The sequence below is a fragment of the Hemitrygon akajei genome, chromosome 14, assembly GCF_048418815.1.
Source record: "Hemitrygon akajei chromosome 14, sHemAka1.3, whole genome shotgun sequence".
NCBI lineage: Eukaryota > Metazoa > Chordata > Chondrichthyes > Myliobatiformes > Dasyatidae > Hemitrygon > Hemitrygon akajei.
The window spans coordinates 24,515,085-24,534,365 of NC_133137.1; the positions used below are offsets into that span (position 1 = coordinate 24,515,085).

A 19,281-nucleotide genomic window follows, 5' to 3' on the forward strand; every position below is an offset into this window, starting at 1 on the left:
AGTAAACTATTTAAGAACTTTTTAAAAGCTATTTATTAATGTTTTTTTGAGAGGGTGATTTTAGATGCATATCATATTTATACTGAGTTAAGTATTGTATGTAATTAGTTTTGCTACAATAAGTGTATGGGACACTGGAAAAAATGTTGAATTTCCCCATGGGGATGAATAAAGTATCTATCTATCTATCTATCTAAGACGGCCCAAGAATCTCACAAAACTAGAAGCCTTTTGCAAGGAAGAATGGACGAAAATCCCCCAAACAAGAGTTGAAAGACTCTTAGCTGGCTACAGAAAGCGTTTACAGGCTGTGATACATGCCAAAGGGGGTGTTACTAAGTAGTGACCATGCAAGATGCCCAAATTTTTGCTTCAGGTCCTTTTCCTGTTTTGTTATTTTGGAACTGTAAAAGATGGAAATAAAAAAGTAATCTTGCTTAAAATATTAAAGAAATGCATCATCTTTAACTTTATGCCTTTTGGAAATCAGGACATCTTTTACTTGCTTAGCTATTCACAGTAACAGGAATTTTTACCAGGGGTGCTCAAACTTTTGCATGCCACTGTATATATCAGTTGGGCACTTTTCCTTGAAGCCTTGTTGTGGTTAAAACAGTTGTTGTGCCAATGAAGTAGAGGACAGTGATTATATGTTGACATTAGTTGTTTAGAATGGTGGAGCAGACTCGATGGGACAGATGGCCTAATTCTCCTCCCATCTCTTATGGTCTAGTGTTTGTAAGTTAATAGATTTGGAACAATTTAAGAGAGATGCAAAAATAATAGATGACTGCTTTTTCCAGTTGTATCAAAATTAGGATAATTTTAATATTTATCATCAGGTTTGAGTAGTATGACAGACTTACAGTTAGACAAGGCAGATCATTCCATAGTGCACATATCAAAATAACTCTGGTAAGCTACAGTTCAGATAGCTGCAAAGGATTATTATATTGTCACAGCATAATTCCTACCTCAGGATAGGATTAATTGCTAAATTTTCAGTGATTCAAGTAAGGAAGAAGGCATGTAATGTTACTGATTAAAGGAATAGTGCTCGCTTGGGAAGATACATTTTATTAAGCTAGAGTTAAGAAGTAATAGAGGTACCATTATCCTTTTGGGTATACAGTATTCAATAGACTGTTGGCCTGTGGGAAAGATAGAGAGCTATCGAAAAGGAGCAAATTCAAAGGTGCAAGAGTTTTAACTTAAGAGTAGAGCTTACTTAGGACTGTGCGAAAGACTTAGGCTCGTATGTATATGTGCCTAAGACTTTTGCACAGTACTATAGTAATTTTATATATTGTACTGTACTACTACAAAAAAACCCAAATTTCGTGACATGTGAGTGCTGATAAACCTGATTCTGACGTGGGTCTCTATTGTGGACTGAGAGTAGGAAGGGGCAGGGAGAGGGGAATCATGGTGAGAAAGGAGGGGAGGTTGTTGAGAAAGAAGCACCAGAGAGCCATTCTGTAATGATCAATTGTTTGGAATCAAATGACCTTGTCTGGTGTCTCAGAGCTGGGTGTGTCCGCATCCATGCCACCGCCTTCCCCTGGCACTTAGTCTCTGCCACCTGTCCCACACCACTCCCATGACGCTCCATACTCGAAATTCCTAACATCCTTTGCTCCCATTAGATTTACAAAGTCTTAACACACTAGCTATATATATGTGTACCTGAGACTTTTGCACAGTACTGTAGATAGCACAGTGATGTCTCACAGTTCCAAAGAACCAGGTTTAATCCTGACCTTGGATTCGATATGTGTGTGGAATTGCATATTGTTCCTGTGATTGGGTTTCCTTAGGTGCTCCATTTTTCACCCACACATCTCAAAGACATATGGGTTGGTAGGTAAATTTACCACTGTACCCAGGAAATAAAAGATGGCCACTGTTTAATATGCATTGTATGTTAATAAGCTGGGTTCTGTTTCAGAATTTTTTGTATGGTAAATGGTGAGGTAAACAACGAGAAGCATGGTGGTAGACTTCAAGGATATAAATAGGCTGGGTGAAATTGGGGGATGAATGACAGAAGAAATGTAATTGAAGCATTTAGGTAAGAAGAATGATATATAGACTAAATACCAGGAACTTATGTTGGTTCAGCTGCCACTAGGAATATTGCATCCATTTCTGTTCACCTTGTGATTGGAAGGACTTTTAGAAGTTACAAGAAGATTTATCAGAATGATCTTGGGAAAGATGGATTTAAGTTACTAGGATATGAGATGTTTGTGTTATTCTTCTGGGAGCAGGAAATACTGAGAAATGATTTAAGAGGTGTTCAAAGCATGAGGCATCTAGACATTGTGGAAAAAGAAGAAACTGTTTCTAATGGTGGAAGAACTTAAAAGCTTAAAATATAAGAAACAATGGAAGTGCAGTGAGTAGTCATAATCTGGAATCCACTATATGAAAAGTTGTTGGGAAAGGATTCAATTATTGGATAAGTATGCAAAGGAGAAAAATCGAGGTGGGGAGTGGAAATAATGATCTTGCAGAAAGATTGTCAAATGGTCTTGCATTCTGTAATGAGTCTTTGGGATTGTATTTGCTCTATGTATTCAGTACACAGGGAATGTAGGATGATCTGTTAAAGTTTCTAGTTGAAATAATTGGATGTTATTGTCTTTAATCACTACTTTCTGTCTCAGGTTCCTGAGAAGGTTGCAGATATTCCGTATTGTGCAAAGCATTGAAGAAGAAAGGGACCAAAAAAGTAAAGCTGATCTTAAGCGTCTCTTCTGTTTGGCCAAAGATGTGAGTGCTGTTTATCATCTTCTCAATGAGTATTTTCACATTAGAAGTAAGAATTTTGTATTTGACGTGTAATCCTATTTTGCATGCTTGGAGTTGTTTATAAGTAATATTGTTCGATTAATCAGGAGTTTTAAGAACTTCTGGTTGATTGTTTAAATAAATTATATGTATTTTAATTAAGTAAGTGATAGGTAAAATATTGTGCTTATATACTGAATTACAGAACTGCGGCCTTCAACATGACATCTTCTTTGGGCACTGTAACTTTGTAAAAGAGGTGGTTTTTTTTGGTTTATAAATAGTGGATTGTTTACCTTAACTATTATATTAATCTTTGTTCAGGTAAAGTTGTCTGGTGTTTCTCCTACTACAATTGGTAGAAGCCCCATTAAAAATTCACAAACAGTTTAAGCCTGTTTTCAGATATTCTACAGATATTACATGATTGAAGATGTGAGAAAACAACTGTAGCAAATTGCCCCATGGATGTTTACAAGCCACCAAATTCTTTAGTTCTGTTGCTAAATGTTTGACTCTTTTGAGTGTCAATTCTTCTTCATCTCAATTAAATTGAAAATGCTCATTATTGGAAGAGGTGAACTTGGTGTTAGTTAATCTAGAAAGTAAGTTGTAACTGTTAATTAAGTATAACTGATAGAAAAGATTGAGCATTGAGACTCTTGAGCTTAATCATTGATTGAACTACTGAGTTAGTTACTGCCTGTTACACACTGCCATTTGGGGCAGCAATGAAGGTTTTCAACATTGCTGTTTCCATAACAGTTTTTTTTGACCAGTCAGGGTTGAACTGAATACCCAAACCTGGAGGACTGATGGACAACTCTTAGTCTGGCCTCAACTCTCTAACCTGTTTAGCATGGGTAACCCTGCCAAGAGTACAAGCACCTGACTCCAGCCAACATAGCTCTTTAGGTCATTGAGGCATGCAAGTCTCCAAACTCTGTGACAAGCTTATGGTCCTCTTGGAGGATATTATTGAGGTTTCAATTTTAATATCAAAAAGTTTGGAGTAGTATTATGATGTTAAATATATTTTGCACCATTTCCACATTGCTATAACTGAAGCATTTAAAGAACCAAATAAACTCCAACCAATCTCTGCTTTTTTACTGTTTCTTAGTTATTAATTTATGTAAATTAAATATTTCCTCACAGTAAAATTACTTGTTGGAGATTACCACATGTATATCGTACTTACGAGTAACCAGAAAGTATTTTCTTTTACCACAGGAAGTTTTGATTTGTCTTGGTGGGATGCTGGCACTTGTTGTCTCCTGTCTTTCACAGATAGTGGCTCCATTTTTCTTTGGCAAGGTCATTGATTCAGCAATGGAATCAATGGGTATGTGAATTATTTTCTTTTGTAGCAGTGAAATGCATGATGATGTAGAAATGGTAGTGTCATAAATGAACGAATTTGAGCAAATTGGTAAAAATTGTGATTTGAAGGCTAATTTATGATAAAGTATCATCTACTGTATATAAAACTGTTCATACTTGAGATAATGTCAATAGACCACATCTTGCTGGGTCATGCTGGCAGTTGCAAACAGAACAGCCTGTGTTTAGTCCTTTTAAAAGGCAGTCAGATCAAAACTTTGATGCATATATTATCACATGTTGAACACATGGAGCCCAGCAGCAGAGTTTTACCTTGCTGTGGTCCCTAATGTTATGCTGGGAAATTGCTTCTTGGATCTCGTGCCAAGTTTAATCTGGTGCAGGATCTGACTCCCAAAGATTTTAGTGGAGCTTTTGGGTTGTTGATCGGAAGGCAAATGATGAGATGAGATTTAAAGAAAAATTATTTTGAATAATTTAGTTATTTAATTTTGTATGTATTTTGGTGAACTATTTTTGATAAATGTTGATTCTATTTAATTACCTTTTAGCTATAAGATATTTTTAAAATGCTAATTAAAAAATCACATGCAGATTTTACAATTGGGAAAGCTGTGCAGGTTTTGTCAGCTGTTAAAGCTTTGAGTGGAGCTTTGGATTTCCTTCATTACAACACAAAATGCACTACTGCTTTTGAGACCACACCACCGAAGTCAAGGATGGCAGACTTTATGCATCTGAACAAGTAAATGCAAGTGTGGGTATACATTGCGTTAATTTTGCATGTCGTGATTGGGTGCAGGCAGTATGACCTCAGTATATCCTTCTGTTTCCAAACTGAAGTGTGAGAGTCAAAGCTATCCACCAGAGGGTGCATTGATGCTGTTTTCACAAGAAAGTAAGCCGCTAAATTCTTTCTAATATGTCCAGAATGTGACAGATGTATTTCATGGTTAACCTTTGGCCTTGATCTAAGACGAAGGCCTTTATGTGTTAATGGTTTAAATGTATATGTAAGTTACATATTAATCGCTGACCTTAGGCATGAACTGTTGCAGTAATCCTACTGAAAACTGAGTTTTCTGCTTTGAGGTTCAGTAAAACTTCATTACTTAAGTGACTAGGCATAAATTGGTTCTTGATTTTTAGTTTTCGTTTCTTTAACAGTAAATTAATTTAACTTAACTTTAATACTATTTTCCCATTGACTATAACAAAATTCCAACTGTTTCTATCGTATCTCACCTGCCTTTCCACAGTTCATTTGATGGTATTACACATAAGAGGCTCCCTCATCTATTTTCTTTGACCTTGGTTTCAAACTGAGGGTGGAAAGAAGTGAGCCAAAATTTTCAGTAGAATGAAACATTTTTAAAAATCTTTTTTTGTATCTGGGAATCAGAAATTAGCATTTGCTTCCCATGCCTAATTGCCCTTGAGTGGTGATGCGATGTCTGCCTGAATCACTGTAGTTGCTGTCCTTTTGGTAAACATACTCCCATGTTAGTGTTAAGGGGAAAATTCCAGGAATTAAATCTAATGACTGAAGGATTGTTTATGTACATGCAAATGAGGGCACAGAGCAGAACTGGGAGAAGAATGTAGAACTACATGCCTGTCCTTCTCTTCACTATACCAACCCCTCCGCCAAATAATTTAAAACACTGATGTGCACATTTGCTGTGTTCCCAAACACTACAAATCTCATATTAAGCATTATTTGCTTTATTCAGTGATGTGCAAATAAGCAACTAATGTTCTATGTTAAACTATTAAAGACTGTCTCCTCCAACTGAAGCGAGCAAAACCATGGAAACTTTTTTTGGCTCGAGAATAGAAAGCATAAGGACTTGGAAATTGGAAATAATTTCAGAAAGTGCTCAGAAGTATTCGGTGAATCAGACACCACCTTTTGTGTCTCGTCTGTTGAGCTCTGGGTTCATGAACGATCAAAGACCTGAAAGGTTAGCTGCCTTTCTACAGATGCAGCGTGATCCATTGACGCTTTCAGTGTTCTCTAATATTATTGCAACTTTTCAGTACTTTTTTTGTTCATCAGTGTGGTATCTATTCCCTCTACTCTATCTGAGATGAGATAATTTCAATAAAGAAAGAGCCACATGCTGTTCACTTAACCTTCAGGAGGGCACGGAGCGACCACTCCCCGCTGAACATCGACAGCTCCTCCGTAGAGATCGTAAAGAGCACCAAATTTCTTGGTGTTCACCTGACGGAGAATCTTACCTGGTCCCTCAACACCAGCTCCATAGCACTGTTTTTGTGCACTTTATGCAGTCCTGTGTTGATCTGTAGTCTAGTGTAGCTTTCTCTGTTTTTTTTACGTAGTTCAGTCTAGTTTTTGTACTGTGTCATGTAACACCATGGTCCTAAAAAACGTTGTCTCATTTTTACTATGTACTGTACCAGCAGTTATGGTCGAAATGACAATAGTGACTTGACTTGACTTGCCAGCATCTATACACCTCTAGTAATCATGCCAAGGATTTTAACAATCGAAGCTTCTGATCAATAGTGAATGGCAGGCTAAATAATGTGGCTTTGCGTATAAAGAAAATTACTTGGCTCCTTTTCATTCTGAAGTTGAACACTGCCTGGTGTATACGTGGCATGAAGCTAGCTGCCATTTGCTGATGCCTACTTGAGATCCAGGCCCCTTTATATGGGCCTTCTCTTTAACCAGAGAAGGTGCAAATGAAGGGAACAATGAAAAGGTTGTAAAAAGGAAGATTAAGATCAACGTGTGGCCTTATAGCTGATGCAGAGGGCAATAATTCTTACTTTTCCTCCATGCCAAATTGAACAGCTTCGAATGAAAACAAAGCACCATCAATAACCTCACCAAGCAGATGAACTAAATGTTAAGATAATTAGCGAGATGAATTAGTAAGATAATTAGAGTAACGATGAATAAAAATAGGAAATGGAAGATGAAGGCTTAGTTGAAAGAGTAAAGAAAATATGACTTGGATATACTCGAGTATTAAGATTTAATATTTTCAGAATACTTTCCCAAAAGAAAAAGAGAAAGGATTAGACATTCAATAAAAGATCAGGATTCTGTGGCAAACAAGCAAACATAAAACACATTTAAAGCATAATTGTTGGTTTAGAGATGAGCAGTGATACAATTTAATGTTGTACAGTACCAAAAATTGAATATTTTGGTTATAAACCCAAAAGGGATTATTACAATGAGCTGACAGCATTGGTAAATCGGTTCTTACAAGGCACGGTGGTCTCATCTGAACTCGGTATTATTTAAAGGAAAAAGAGAGCACCCTAATTATGTTTTTGCACTTTTATTTCAGATACTTATCTTTGATATCCTTGATATCTTCTTTGTGTAAATAACAAACAGATTCAGGGGAGAAAAATCATTTTACACATGGACTTTTGTGCTATTACAAGATTATCACTGGAGTCCATTGAATAAAATATTATTTTACAATTTAAAGGAGTAACAAGTTGAATAGAAAAATGCTTTAAAATGAGAAAATAAAAGTAAAGGTTTTTTCTGAGCATTAAGAAATACAAATACCAAGAAACACATGAAGTTGTATAATTTCTATAAGATCAAAAGAGATTGTTACCTTGTAGAGGTAGACAAGGGGCAGAGAATATAAAAAGACTTTTCAATGTTTCAAAGCTTAAACAAATGAGCATGTCATGGCTTTGAAAGGGTGTAAAAGAAACTCTTGCTTTATCAAGGCTATGGGAAGAGACATGTCAACATTAATATAGATTAAAGGAATAGAAGAAAGAAAGAAAAATAAAGGGAATTCAAACTGCACTGGCAAATGGGATTCAAACACCAGTTTATGTGGAGGAACACAACAATGAGACCAATTGGACATCACATTTTGAAGAAATGGTCAGACTTTTAAAATTCAGAGAGTGCCTTTTTGTGCTGCAAAATTATTTATTGAGATACAGCAAGGAATAGGCTCTTCTGGTCCTTTCAGCTGTGCTACCCAGAAATCCCCCAATTTAACTCTAGCCTATTCATGGGACAATTTACAATAACCAACCAGTACTGTGGAAGGAAACTGAAGCATCCAGAGGAAACCCACATGCTCAGGATGAGAATGTACAAACTCTTACAGGTAGTGGTGAGAATTGAACCCAGGTCACTGGTACTGTAGAGCACTACACTATCATGCTGCCCCAAATGAAGATCACACATCAATAAAGTTGGGAGAGAGAGAGGGACTCACCTCTATCACCATCCTGTATCCTGTGATCTGTCACTACCTACTAAGCCCTCAACGCATGCTCCCTCCACCTCCTTGCAAGCCCCAAATTGTGTTTGTCATATCAAAATTTCAGCCTAAACAAGCTGTGAATGAAAGTTATTGTTGGAAAGAACTTATCCGCAGGATCCATCTGGCTAAGTTCAGATTACTCACTCCAAGTATGGTGTTGCAAGATGTCACCTACTCACACTAGCTGAAAATATTTCAATTTACATCAACAAATTTATGACTATAATTAACAGTTCTAGCTACCTCATTGGTACTGCTATTGGTGATTAAAGACAAAACTAACAAGCTCAAACTTTTGAGAAAGGTAAATGCTTCCAACCAAAATAAAACTGCTCAGAGCATTAAAATCTAAATTGCTGCCAGATTCAAACTGACTTTTAATAGGAAGTTTATTACTTTTATGATACTGGAATTATCATTTTGATTTGGGCCAGCAAGCAAAATGGAAAAACAATATTGCATAGAAGTATGGAAGAAAATGATGAGCAAATAGTAATGAACAACTGTATAAATCAATACATAGAACTGAAGTTTAACAATCAAGCATAAAGATGAATTTTAAACAAGAAATGCAGGTTAAAGAGAAAATGCCAACAGTGACTGACGTTTAAGGTCAAATGATCAAATGAGCGTCAGTGGTGTCAGCTTTGCCCCTTTAGACCATGTCAAATCAAGTCAAGTTAAGTCACTTTTATTGTCATTTTGACCATAACTGCTATGTACAGTACACAGTAAAAATGAGACAACGTTTTTCAGGACCATAGTGATACATGACACAGTACAAAAACTAGACTGAACTACGTAAAAAACAACACAGAGAACAAGAAACAACTAGACTACAGACCTACCCAAGACTGCATAAAGAGCACAAAACAGTGCAGGCATTACAATAAATAATAAACAGGACAATAGGGCAGTAAGGTGTCAGTCCAGGCTCTGGGTATTGAGGAGTCTAATAGCTTGGGAGAAGAAACTGTTACATAGTCTGGTCGTGAGAGCCCAAATGCTTTAGTGTCTTTTCCCAGATGGCAGGAGGGAGAAGAGTTTGTATGAGGGGTGCGTGGGGTCCTTCATAATGCTGTTTGCTTTGCTGATGCAGCGTGTAGTGTAAATGTCCGTAATGGCGGGAAGAGAGACCCCGATGATCTTCTCAGCTGACCTCACTATCCGCTGCAGGATCTTGCGATCCGAGATGGTGCAATTTCCAAACCAGGCAGTGATGCAGCTGCTCAGGGTGCTCTCAATACAACCCCTGTAGAATGTGATGAGGATGGGGGGTGGGAGATGGACTTTTCTCAGCCTTCGCAGAAAGTAGAGACGCTGCTGGGCTTTCTTTTCTATGGAGCTGGTGTTGAGGGACCAGGTGAGATTCTCCGCCAGGTGAACACTAAGAAATTTGGTGCACTTTACAATCTCTACCGAGGAGCTGTCGATGTTCAGTGGGGAGTGGTCGCTCCGTTCCCTCCTGAAGGTTAAGAGACAGGTTATTGGCTCTGCACCAGTCCGTTAGCCGCTGCACCTCCTCTCTGTAAGCTGACTCGTCGTTCTTGCTGATGAGACCCACCACGGTGGTGTCATCGGCGAACTTGATGATATGGTTCGAGCTGTGTATTGCAGCACAGTCGTGGGTCAGCAGAGTGAACAGCAGTGGACTGAGCACGCAACCCTGGGGAGCCCCCGTGCTCGGTGTGATGATGTTGGAGATGCTGCCTCCGATCCAGACTGACTGAGGTCTCCCAGTCAGGAAGTCTAGGATCCAGTTGCAGAGGGAGGTGTTCAGGCCCATTAGGCTCAGCTATCCAATCAGTTTCTGAGGGATGGTTGTGTTGAATGCTGAACTGAAGTCTATGAACAGCATCCGAACGTATGTGTCTTTTTTGTCCAGGTGGGTTAGGGCCAGGTGGAGGGTGGTGGCAATGGCGTCATCTGTTGAGCAGTTGGGACGGTACGCAAACTGCAGAGGGTCCAGTGAGGGGGGCAGCAGGGTCTTGATATGCCTCATGACGAGCCTGTCGAAACACTTCATGATGATGGATGTAAGTGCAATGGGATGGTAGTCATTTAGGCAGGACATTGAAGACTTCTTCGGCACGGGGACGATGGTGGCGGTCTTGAAGCACGTTGGAACGGTGGCGCTGCTCAGGAAGATGTTGAAGATGTCAGTGAGAACATCTGCTCGCTGGTCTGCACATCCTCTGAGCGCTCTACCAGGGATGTTGTCTGGTCCAGCAGCCTTCCGTGGGTTGACCCTGCACAGGGTTCTTCTCACGTCGGCCATGGTGAGGCACAGCACCTGGTCATTTGTAGGAGGGGTGGACTTCCTCGCCGCCATGTCATTCTCCGCCTCAAACTGGGCGTAGAAGTTATTCAGCGCATCTGGGAGTGAGGCATCACCTGCACAGTCAGGTAATGTCCTGTAATTGGTGATGTCCTGGATGCCCTTCCACATGTGTCGCGTGTTGCTGCTGTCCTGGAAGTGGCTGTGGATTAGCTGGGCGTGTGCACCCTTTGCCCCTCTGATGGCTCGGGACAGTTTGGCCCTTGCTGTTGTTAGAGCTGCCTTGTCGCCTGCTCTGAAGGCGGAGTCGTGGGACCTCAGCAGCGCATGCACCTCTGCGGTCATCCATGGCTTCTGGTTAGCGCGTATAGTGATGGTCTTGGACAGAGTAACATCATCAATGCACTTGCTGATGTAACTGTGTACAATGAGCACTTGGCTCCTGATCCCTTATAGTTTATCTTGCTATCAACAGATCTTGTGTTCGGAGTGTCTTGCAATAGTTAAGATTCTTTTTGATGGATACATCTGTGATGGTCAAGATGGTCTCTTTTTAAACCAGTGCATTATACTGTATGTGATTGTTAGTGAACCACTAACTTTAGTAATTGTCTTTTTCACTGCTGGAGGACTACTGGTGAGTAGCTTGCCAGAACAATTGCACAAGCACTTTGTAACTCATCAAAAAGGCTGCCACATGCAAAAGAAATCAGGAAATTTTTAGGAGTAAGGTAGCATCAGTGGGGAGAGAAATAGTTAATATTTCAGTTTGATGGCTTTTAATTAGAGCTAGGGAAAAAAAAGGTGGAAGAGGAGTGTGGCAGGTTCAGAAAACAGGAGGTGGAGATCAGGAGGGTTTCAGTGACTCAAGTGATGATACTAATTTGAAGGTGATTTAAAAACTTGTGAATAATGAAAGGTGAGTCCAGAGGTGGTGTAAATAAAGAGGCAGTGTACAAAATCTGACATCTCTCCAAGATGAGAGAGTCGGAAAAAATGACCGGGCTGTTAGTTAAGCTTAGTGTGGAAATTTGCGATTGTTTGCTGATAGTGTAATGACATTTTTAATAAGGTTTATAATCCCTCAAAAACTGTCTGATAGAAGAATTGAAATTTACTGAATAATCGAGTCTTAATTTGCATATGCTAAATTATTTCATATATTAAAAATACTTTTTGATTTTTCTTACCCCTTCCACAATCTAAGTTTCCTTTCCTCATTTTATTTCTCTTTTTGTGACTGATTTGACCTTGTGAATTTATCAGATCACAATTTTAACCATTTACACTCAAATTATAAAGGTGAAAGGAATTTTGCAATGAAGCAGGAGCTGAGGTGCTGCATTCTGGAAATATAAGAGTATTTTTGGTTTCTAGATCTGATTAAAATTCATTCCATGAAATATTTTATTGCAAGGAATGAATAGAAGAAAACATGAACAATGAGATGTAAATTAGAAGTGTGTTGCAAAGGATCTTTCTTGACTTGATTTCAGTCAGCTCTGTCATGGATACATGTACTGTTTGGAATAATATAGTAAAGCTTTATCATAGTTGATGAATGGCAAATGCATTTGGTTATTCTACATGATTAGACAAATATTATCCCCTTTCCATTTTCTATGCAGTAAATGAGAGCCAAAAACATGGAGGAAAAGGAGCATTAGAGATCTTATTATAACTCTTCAATAGGTAGTACTTTGAAGTCTATCTAATCTTCAATTTAAGAATATCAGTTTGTATGATTGCTTTTTGTTTCTCTTTCAGCGGAACTTGACAGAATGATTCTTATTCTCTTCGGCATATATGTTGGTGGTGCTGTCTGTTCATTTGTCCGTGCCTACTTTTTTGTTCTGGCGGGTCATAGGCTGGTGGCCAGACTGCGGAAAAGACTTTTTGGGAGCATTATAAAGCAAGAAATTGCATTTTTCGATGAAAACAGGTGGGTGCCATGGATTTGGAAAATGAGCTTTTTAATTGCAATAAATCAAAGGCTTTAAATGCAGAGGCTTGTCAAGATTAGCTCTTTGGAATTTAGGTGGTACACAATAAACTCTGGTATCATATTTTTATGACATTTATTTTTCCTTTCGTTCCTTTAAGTTGCTGCTTAGGTTAAACTGGTTCCTGGGTATAATTTCTGAATTCAGTACTGTCTTGAATGAAAATGCAAATGTGAAAATCATTTAATTGGATACTTGGATAAATTTCTTCCTTCAGTGAATCTTAACAGGATGAAAAGTGTAATGGACATGGCTCAAGACTTCTTCTCAACTGTCGTTCATATTGTAAAAGGAGATGGACACACCTTACAGAATCCCTCCCAATGGTTAAAGATCAATCATGCCGTAGATTTCAATGTCTAATGTGCTATCTCACCTAATGATGAAAAGTACCTACATGATTTAAACATTCTGAGTTTAGTGGTAATTTGTGATATGGCTGTGAAACAAATGTTGTATGGTTACTGAAGAAAGCATTCTGAACTATTATTAATTCAGTGTGCATCAGACAAGGAACACTAGCTTTAGTGCATCAGAATTTCAGATAATGCACATAATAATTGGAAAACTATTAAATCCAAATCTAAAGAAAATTTGGTGTTTCAGAAATGTGTCCTTATACAATCGGAACAACTTAACTAGTGATATTGACCATGTAGATAATGGACTGATGATTGTGGAGTTTTTCTATTTATGATGAGAGAATTAAGTTTATACTCAATTTTCTTGTATTTAGCGTGAGAAGCTATGAAGTTACCATCTTGCATACTGAATGATTACAAGTATAAAACTCATTTCATGCTGAGGAGTTGCAAATTGAGTGAGAAATATTGAAGACTGGTGTGATGCCAAGCCTTTGCAAGTGCCTAGTGATATGCAAGCATTGGTTACTATCATTTAACATCTGGATCACTTGACATAATGGTTGTGGACTTAAAATGATGAATGTTAGTTGTAAGATACCTATGGACTCACCATGGGAGATCATCTTAAAATTTTATTCTATATTTCTAAATTTATCTAATCCCTCTAATTGTGATACATCAGTTTGTGAATCTCTACTGGTTCCTTATTCAATAATTGGAAGGATGATGTCCTTAAGTAAAATATTTTGGCAGGTTTGTTTCAGTTGATTAGGTAGAACAAGCAAACACTTGCATATTTACAGAGTGGTTATAATTTCAGGAAGAGATTCATCATTTGAACAATTTTCTTGTTTTTGCAAAATTATAAGATGAAACTTTAGATGCACTGAGCATTTTAAAACAGAACAGTAGGACTTGTTGCACTAGTTAGGATGAGTAATATATTTGTATAATAAAAGCTGTCTAAACTTATTTTAAAATAATTTAATTTTCAGACTTATGGCATCTTTCTGACTTGTGCCTTGATGGGCATCTCCATGCTAAACAGCTGCTGCAATTGAAGGAAGTGGAGCAGGTTTTTTGTTTTGAGTCCCAGTCCTCTTTTCAACTAGCTTTCTGTTTCTCCTTTTCTTTTATTTTCTCCGGCACAGTAAGCCTCTGGAAGTTCTGACCACCAGCGGCTATTTTTGGGTTTATTTGTGTAAGTGCTCTCCATCTTATCTCACTGGCAGTTTTATTTGTAGCAGAGATAGATCTGCAGCAGATTGTGACTCAATCCCAGTTCAGTGATAGAATGTCTATGTGAATATGGTAGTCTTGCATCTGATGAAAATGGCCAATCCATTCCACGTGCTGTTGGCTAAATAGCGTATATGCTGGTGATGGTAGTGCACTCCAGCACTCCTAAATTGGTGACCCTGTCTCAAAAGATGAGTAGGATGTGTGTGTGAGATCCAATTAAGAAGTCAGTTAAGCTTTTTCCCTATGTCTTACATATCTATATACTACTAAAACTCTCATGCTCTGTTTGTGACCTCCAATTAGCGCAAACAGAGTATTGCAGCGGCACTATTTTTGGCTAAATCAACTTAACATGCGCTAACTTACAGAATGCAGGCAAAGCTCAATGTTATATATTCGTATAAAATTGCTCATTCACCAAAATCAACAGCCCTGCTTTCACCCGAGCGCTGATGTCAGCCATGATGGAAATCGTGACGCGACACCACAACGTATGCGCACAGCCAGCCGCAGAAGCAACTCATGATGCTCACAGCAGCGACACCAAACAGAGCAAAAGGGCAGGGTAGCTCTATTTTGAGCGGTCACATTCTGCTAATCAGCATCAGAATGTGCAGGATTGGGACAGATCTAACTGCCACCCATCAATAACAGATTATTAAATCTTATTGTAATGATGTACTTCGAGACACCCATCAAACCCTTTGCTACAGTCAAAGGACAGCGGTGACTATATCATGTCCATTTAGGAGAGCGTAAACCACATAATCAAGAATAATCAGCATCCTGGAGGCTTTGGTGTTACTGTTTCTTATCTTCTATCCAGCATTGAGGTAAAAAAAAAATACAGTCAGCCTAATTATGCTGGATGGAAAGAGAAGGGGGACATTATGGTCAAGAAATGACGCCACACGTCATCGGGAAGCAGCAAGGAGAGGGAGAGAACAAGAATCGGATGAAGCCAGGGCTGCACGACTCCAGGATCAAAGAGTCAGGACAAAAATGATGAGAGAAGAAGAGACAGAGGAGGAGAGGCATGTACCTCTCCAAAATGACAACAGCTGGTATAGGAGGAGGAGAGAGGAAGAGACAAAGGAGTTGAGAAATGCACGTCTCCAGGATCAGAGACAAACAACAAACAGCAGAAGAGATGAAGAGTTGGGGTGAAAGGGCTGCACATCTCCAGAATGACAACGAGAGTCACATGGGTGGCAGATCAACCACAAATAATGCCATCAAAAGTGTCCTTCATTAAACAAGGAGGAGCTATATTTGCCCTGCTATGTGTTGTTCTTTAATAAACTGAGGTTTTCTCCTTCAGTTTCCAAAGCAAAGCAATACCAATAGCATTCAGGAAAATTTAATGTTCATTCTGATCACATCCGACTGCACTACCCTTCTCGCAAAGGGTGCCCCAACGGGTCACCCTGTTGTCTAGTGCAATTTAGTTCTCACTATGGTAGAGGAATGTGCATGGGGCACATTGGGAAATTGCTTATTTTGTGTTCTGTTTTGCTCCACACTCCCTCCCTGAGCTTGAACATAACAAATCCAGTTGCTGTAATATTCATTCATTTGTTCATTTCCACATTGAGTTGATGACAGTTATGGACTCTAGATATTTGATACTGTCACTAATCTCTAGGAATACAGTGCTGCATCCTGTCATCCTTCTTTCTATGCTGATGATCTGAGTGCTTTATATCCACTGGATATGTCCCTTGCAAGGGATACCACCATGGCATTGTTAAAGAGGAGCAACTTTCTGATGTACTTGGTTCTCAGATGGACAAAACTGACAGGCATTTTAGTACCTGATAGTTTGTTGGATTTTATTTTCAAGTAGGTCTTCTCATTTAGGTCTCTCTTTTCATTAGAAAGGGCAAATTGTTCAGCTTCAGTAACAGGTTTCTGTTACGCCCGTGGCCCCCTCCTTTTTGAGAATCGCAGGATCGCTATTGATTCGAGTCAGGAGACCCAGAGAAAGACATGCAGAATCCACAAAGAGTTTGGAATGTGTCCTGGCCTCCGAAAGGCGGAACCATTGGTAACGGCTATTGTCTCTTGGAGACGGAATTGTGTATTGAATCCTGTACGATGCCTCGAAGCCCCCAGGCAATGAACCGAGGGGGGGGGGGGGGTTGGTGGAGGGATTGCATCATCCCACCCTGATTGACATCTGAGACCCTGTGAGTCAGGATAAAAGAGGGTCTGAGGAACAGCCCCTTCAGACGCACCAGAAGAAACGCTAGCGATCCCGTAATAGCAAAAACTGGTGGAAAGGCCACGTGCGTCCTTTTCCATTTGCCCCGGAATCGGTGGGCCCTTTACCCCGGCAGAACGGTTTTTAGCTAACAACGGGAAAATCAACTCCCAACGACTCTCGAAGGATTGACATCATAAAAGGAATGGGCAAGTTTTAACCCGTCTTTCTCTCCAACCAAAGAGCTGCAGCTTGAATGAACTACAGTGACTTTTATATTTCCATCAGACAATACATTATCCCCTAGACAACGATAGAGCTATTTCTTATTGATTATTATTATATCCGCGCTTTTAGATTTAGTATTGATGAAGTATATTATCTGTATGTTTGCATTGATATTATTTTGTGTATTTTTATCAATAAATACTGTTAAAAATAGTACCATCAGACTTCAACGGACCTCTCCATCTTTGCTGATAAGTGACCCAGTTACGGGGTACGTAACAATTGGGGTTCTTGTCTCGAGATTTGACACCAAATTGGGAGGCCAGTGAATCGGGCTTGTAAGTCCAAACTTGGATCTGGTTACGCGGGTAGCCAGACGGGAAACCAGCAAAGATGGACGTGGGTGAATTTATAGAAAACCCGACTCTGGAGGCGCTAGAGGCGGCCACCAAATCAGACTTGATAAATTTGGTGAAGGGGTTAAGCCTCGCAGAGGTGAGGTTGTCAATGAAAAAGCGGGAGGTGCGAAGGGCAATAACTCAGTATTATATTGGGAAGAATGTGTTTGCAGCTGAGGTATGGGAAAATATCCCTGAAAAGGTACCAGCTAGTGGGACGGCTCAGTTAGAGTTGGAGAAATTAAGGTTGGAACATGCAATTAAGTTAAAGCAGCTGAGAAGGAGAAAGAAAGAGCCGAGAGAGAGAGAGAGAGAAAGAGAGGGAAAGAGCTGAGAAGGAGAAAGAAAGGGCCGAGAGAGAAAGGGAGCATGCGCTCCAGCTAAAGGAGTTGGAGGTGAAACGGGAGCAGGAAAGAGCTGAGAAACAAAGTGAGCACGAAATTCAGTTAAAACAGCTGGAAGCAGCTGAGAAGGAGAAAGAAAGAGCTGAAAAAGAGAAGGAAAGGGCCAAGAAGGAGAGGGAGGCAGAGAAACAGAGGAAACATGACTTGGAGATGGAGAAGTTAAGGCAAGAGCAACGAGTTCAGGGGTCAGACCGAGCGGAGCAGTTTAATGTTAGTCAGGAGTTGAGGTTAGTACCTCCGTTTGAGGAGACGGATATTGATAGTTATTTCTTGCTTTTTGAAAAGGTGGCAGTGAATCAGAAGTGGCCCAGAGATCAGTGGGTGGCGTTGTTACAAAGTGTGTTAAAAGGGAAGGCACAGCGGGCATATACGGCGTTGTCCATGGAGGAGAAAGAGGAGGAGAGTTATGACAAAGTAAAGGCGGCCATTCTCCGGAGTTATGAGTTAGTACCTGAAGCGTATAGACAAAAGTTCAGAAATTTTAAAAAAGGGTGGAATCAGACGTATATCGAGTTTGCCTATGAGAAGGGTGTGCTCTTGGACCGTTGGTGCACAGCAGAGATAGTGGAAGAGGATTATTGGCGTCTCAGGGAGTTAATTCTGATTGATGAATTTAAAGGTTGTGTTTCGGAGGATATCCAGATGTATTTGAATGAGAAGCCGAATAAGTCCATCTCAGAATTTGCTAGGTTCGCAGATGAATATGCCCTAACCCACAAGACAAAGTTTTCCTCGAATAAAAGTTCCCAGAGAGACCGTGGGAACGATCGAGAAAGCCTGCCGGCTGAGGCAGAGGTTCCGCCAGGAGCTAGTGGTAAGATTGAGGGGGAAAGGCAAGACGGCCAGAGATTTCTGGGCTTGACCTGTTTTAATTGTGGAAAGGTGGGGCATATTGCATCTAGGTGCTTTGCTCCAAGGAAAGAGGCAGGAAAAGGGAAAGCAGCTGTCCCTATCTGATGTGCCGTGGTAATCAGTAAATCGACAAGAGAGCCCCCGGGTAGACAGAGTACGAGAAGGGTCTGAGACTTGTATGTCAAACGGAACCGTGTCTGTGAGGGAGGGAGATACCCCAGTTCCAGTACGGATCTGGAGAGACACGGGGGCTGAATTATCATTGATCAGCAGTAAGGTACTAGATTTTGGTTGCAAGACGGGAATGGTAGCTGTGAAAGGAATTGGCAAAGGGATGGAAATGGTGCCCTTGCATAGGGTCATTATGAATTGTGAGCTAGTCTCTGGACCAGTTGAAATGGGGGTGCGATCAGAATTCCCGAGAACTGACGCGGACGTCCTTCTAGGTAATGATTTAGCCGGTGGTAAGGTTTGGTCAGCAATGACGCTGACAAGCCGGCCTGTGAGTGTTGAGGCTCCGCCCCTAGATTCCAAGATCTATCCCGCATGCGCGGTCACTCGCAGCATGTCGAAAAAGGCAGCTGAGAATGAGAACAGTTTAAATCCGGCCAGTATCGATTTGGCCGAGACGTTTTTACCGACCCTGTACCACGAGGGTTTAGAGGGTGGTAAAACGAAGAGGAGTAAAGTGAAAGCGAGTAAGGGAGAGGAGGTAGACCTTCCCTTAGTGAGGAGAAAAGTTCTAGAGGCAGGAGATAAAGATGAGAAACAGATAGAGCTGTTAAAAGGTCCAGAGTTGGACATGGATGATCTGTCTGGTTTGGCAGAACTGTTTGAAGAAGTTGAAAATTCTAAAGGTGTTCCCGGTAATGAAATGAGGGCAGTCCT

General features: G+C 40.0%; 1 protein-coding gene across 2 annotated transcripts in view; it reads left to right on the forward strand.

The window, feature by feature from the left end:
- Positions 1–19,281, forward strand: part of LOC140738424 (ABC transporter B family member 1-like) — a 146,485-nt gene that overhangs the window by 10,851 nt on the left and 116,353 nt on the right. For both annotated transcript variants that reach the window (XM_073065695.1, XM_073065696.1), the window contains exons 5-7: positions 2,670–2,775; positions 4,027–4,138; positions 12,466–12,640. In XM_073065695.1, coding sequence (XP_072921796.1) covers positions 2,670–2,775; positions 4,027–4,138; positions 12,466–12,640 — 393 coding nt within the window. The remainder of the gene's footprint in view (positions 1–2,669; positions 2,776–4,026; positions 4,139–12,465; positions 12,641–19,281) is intronic.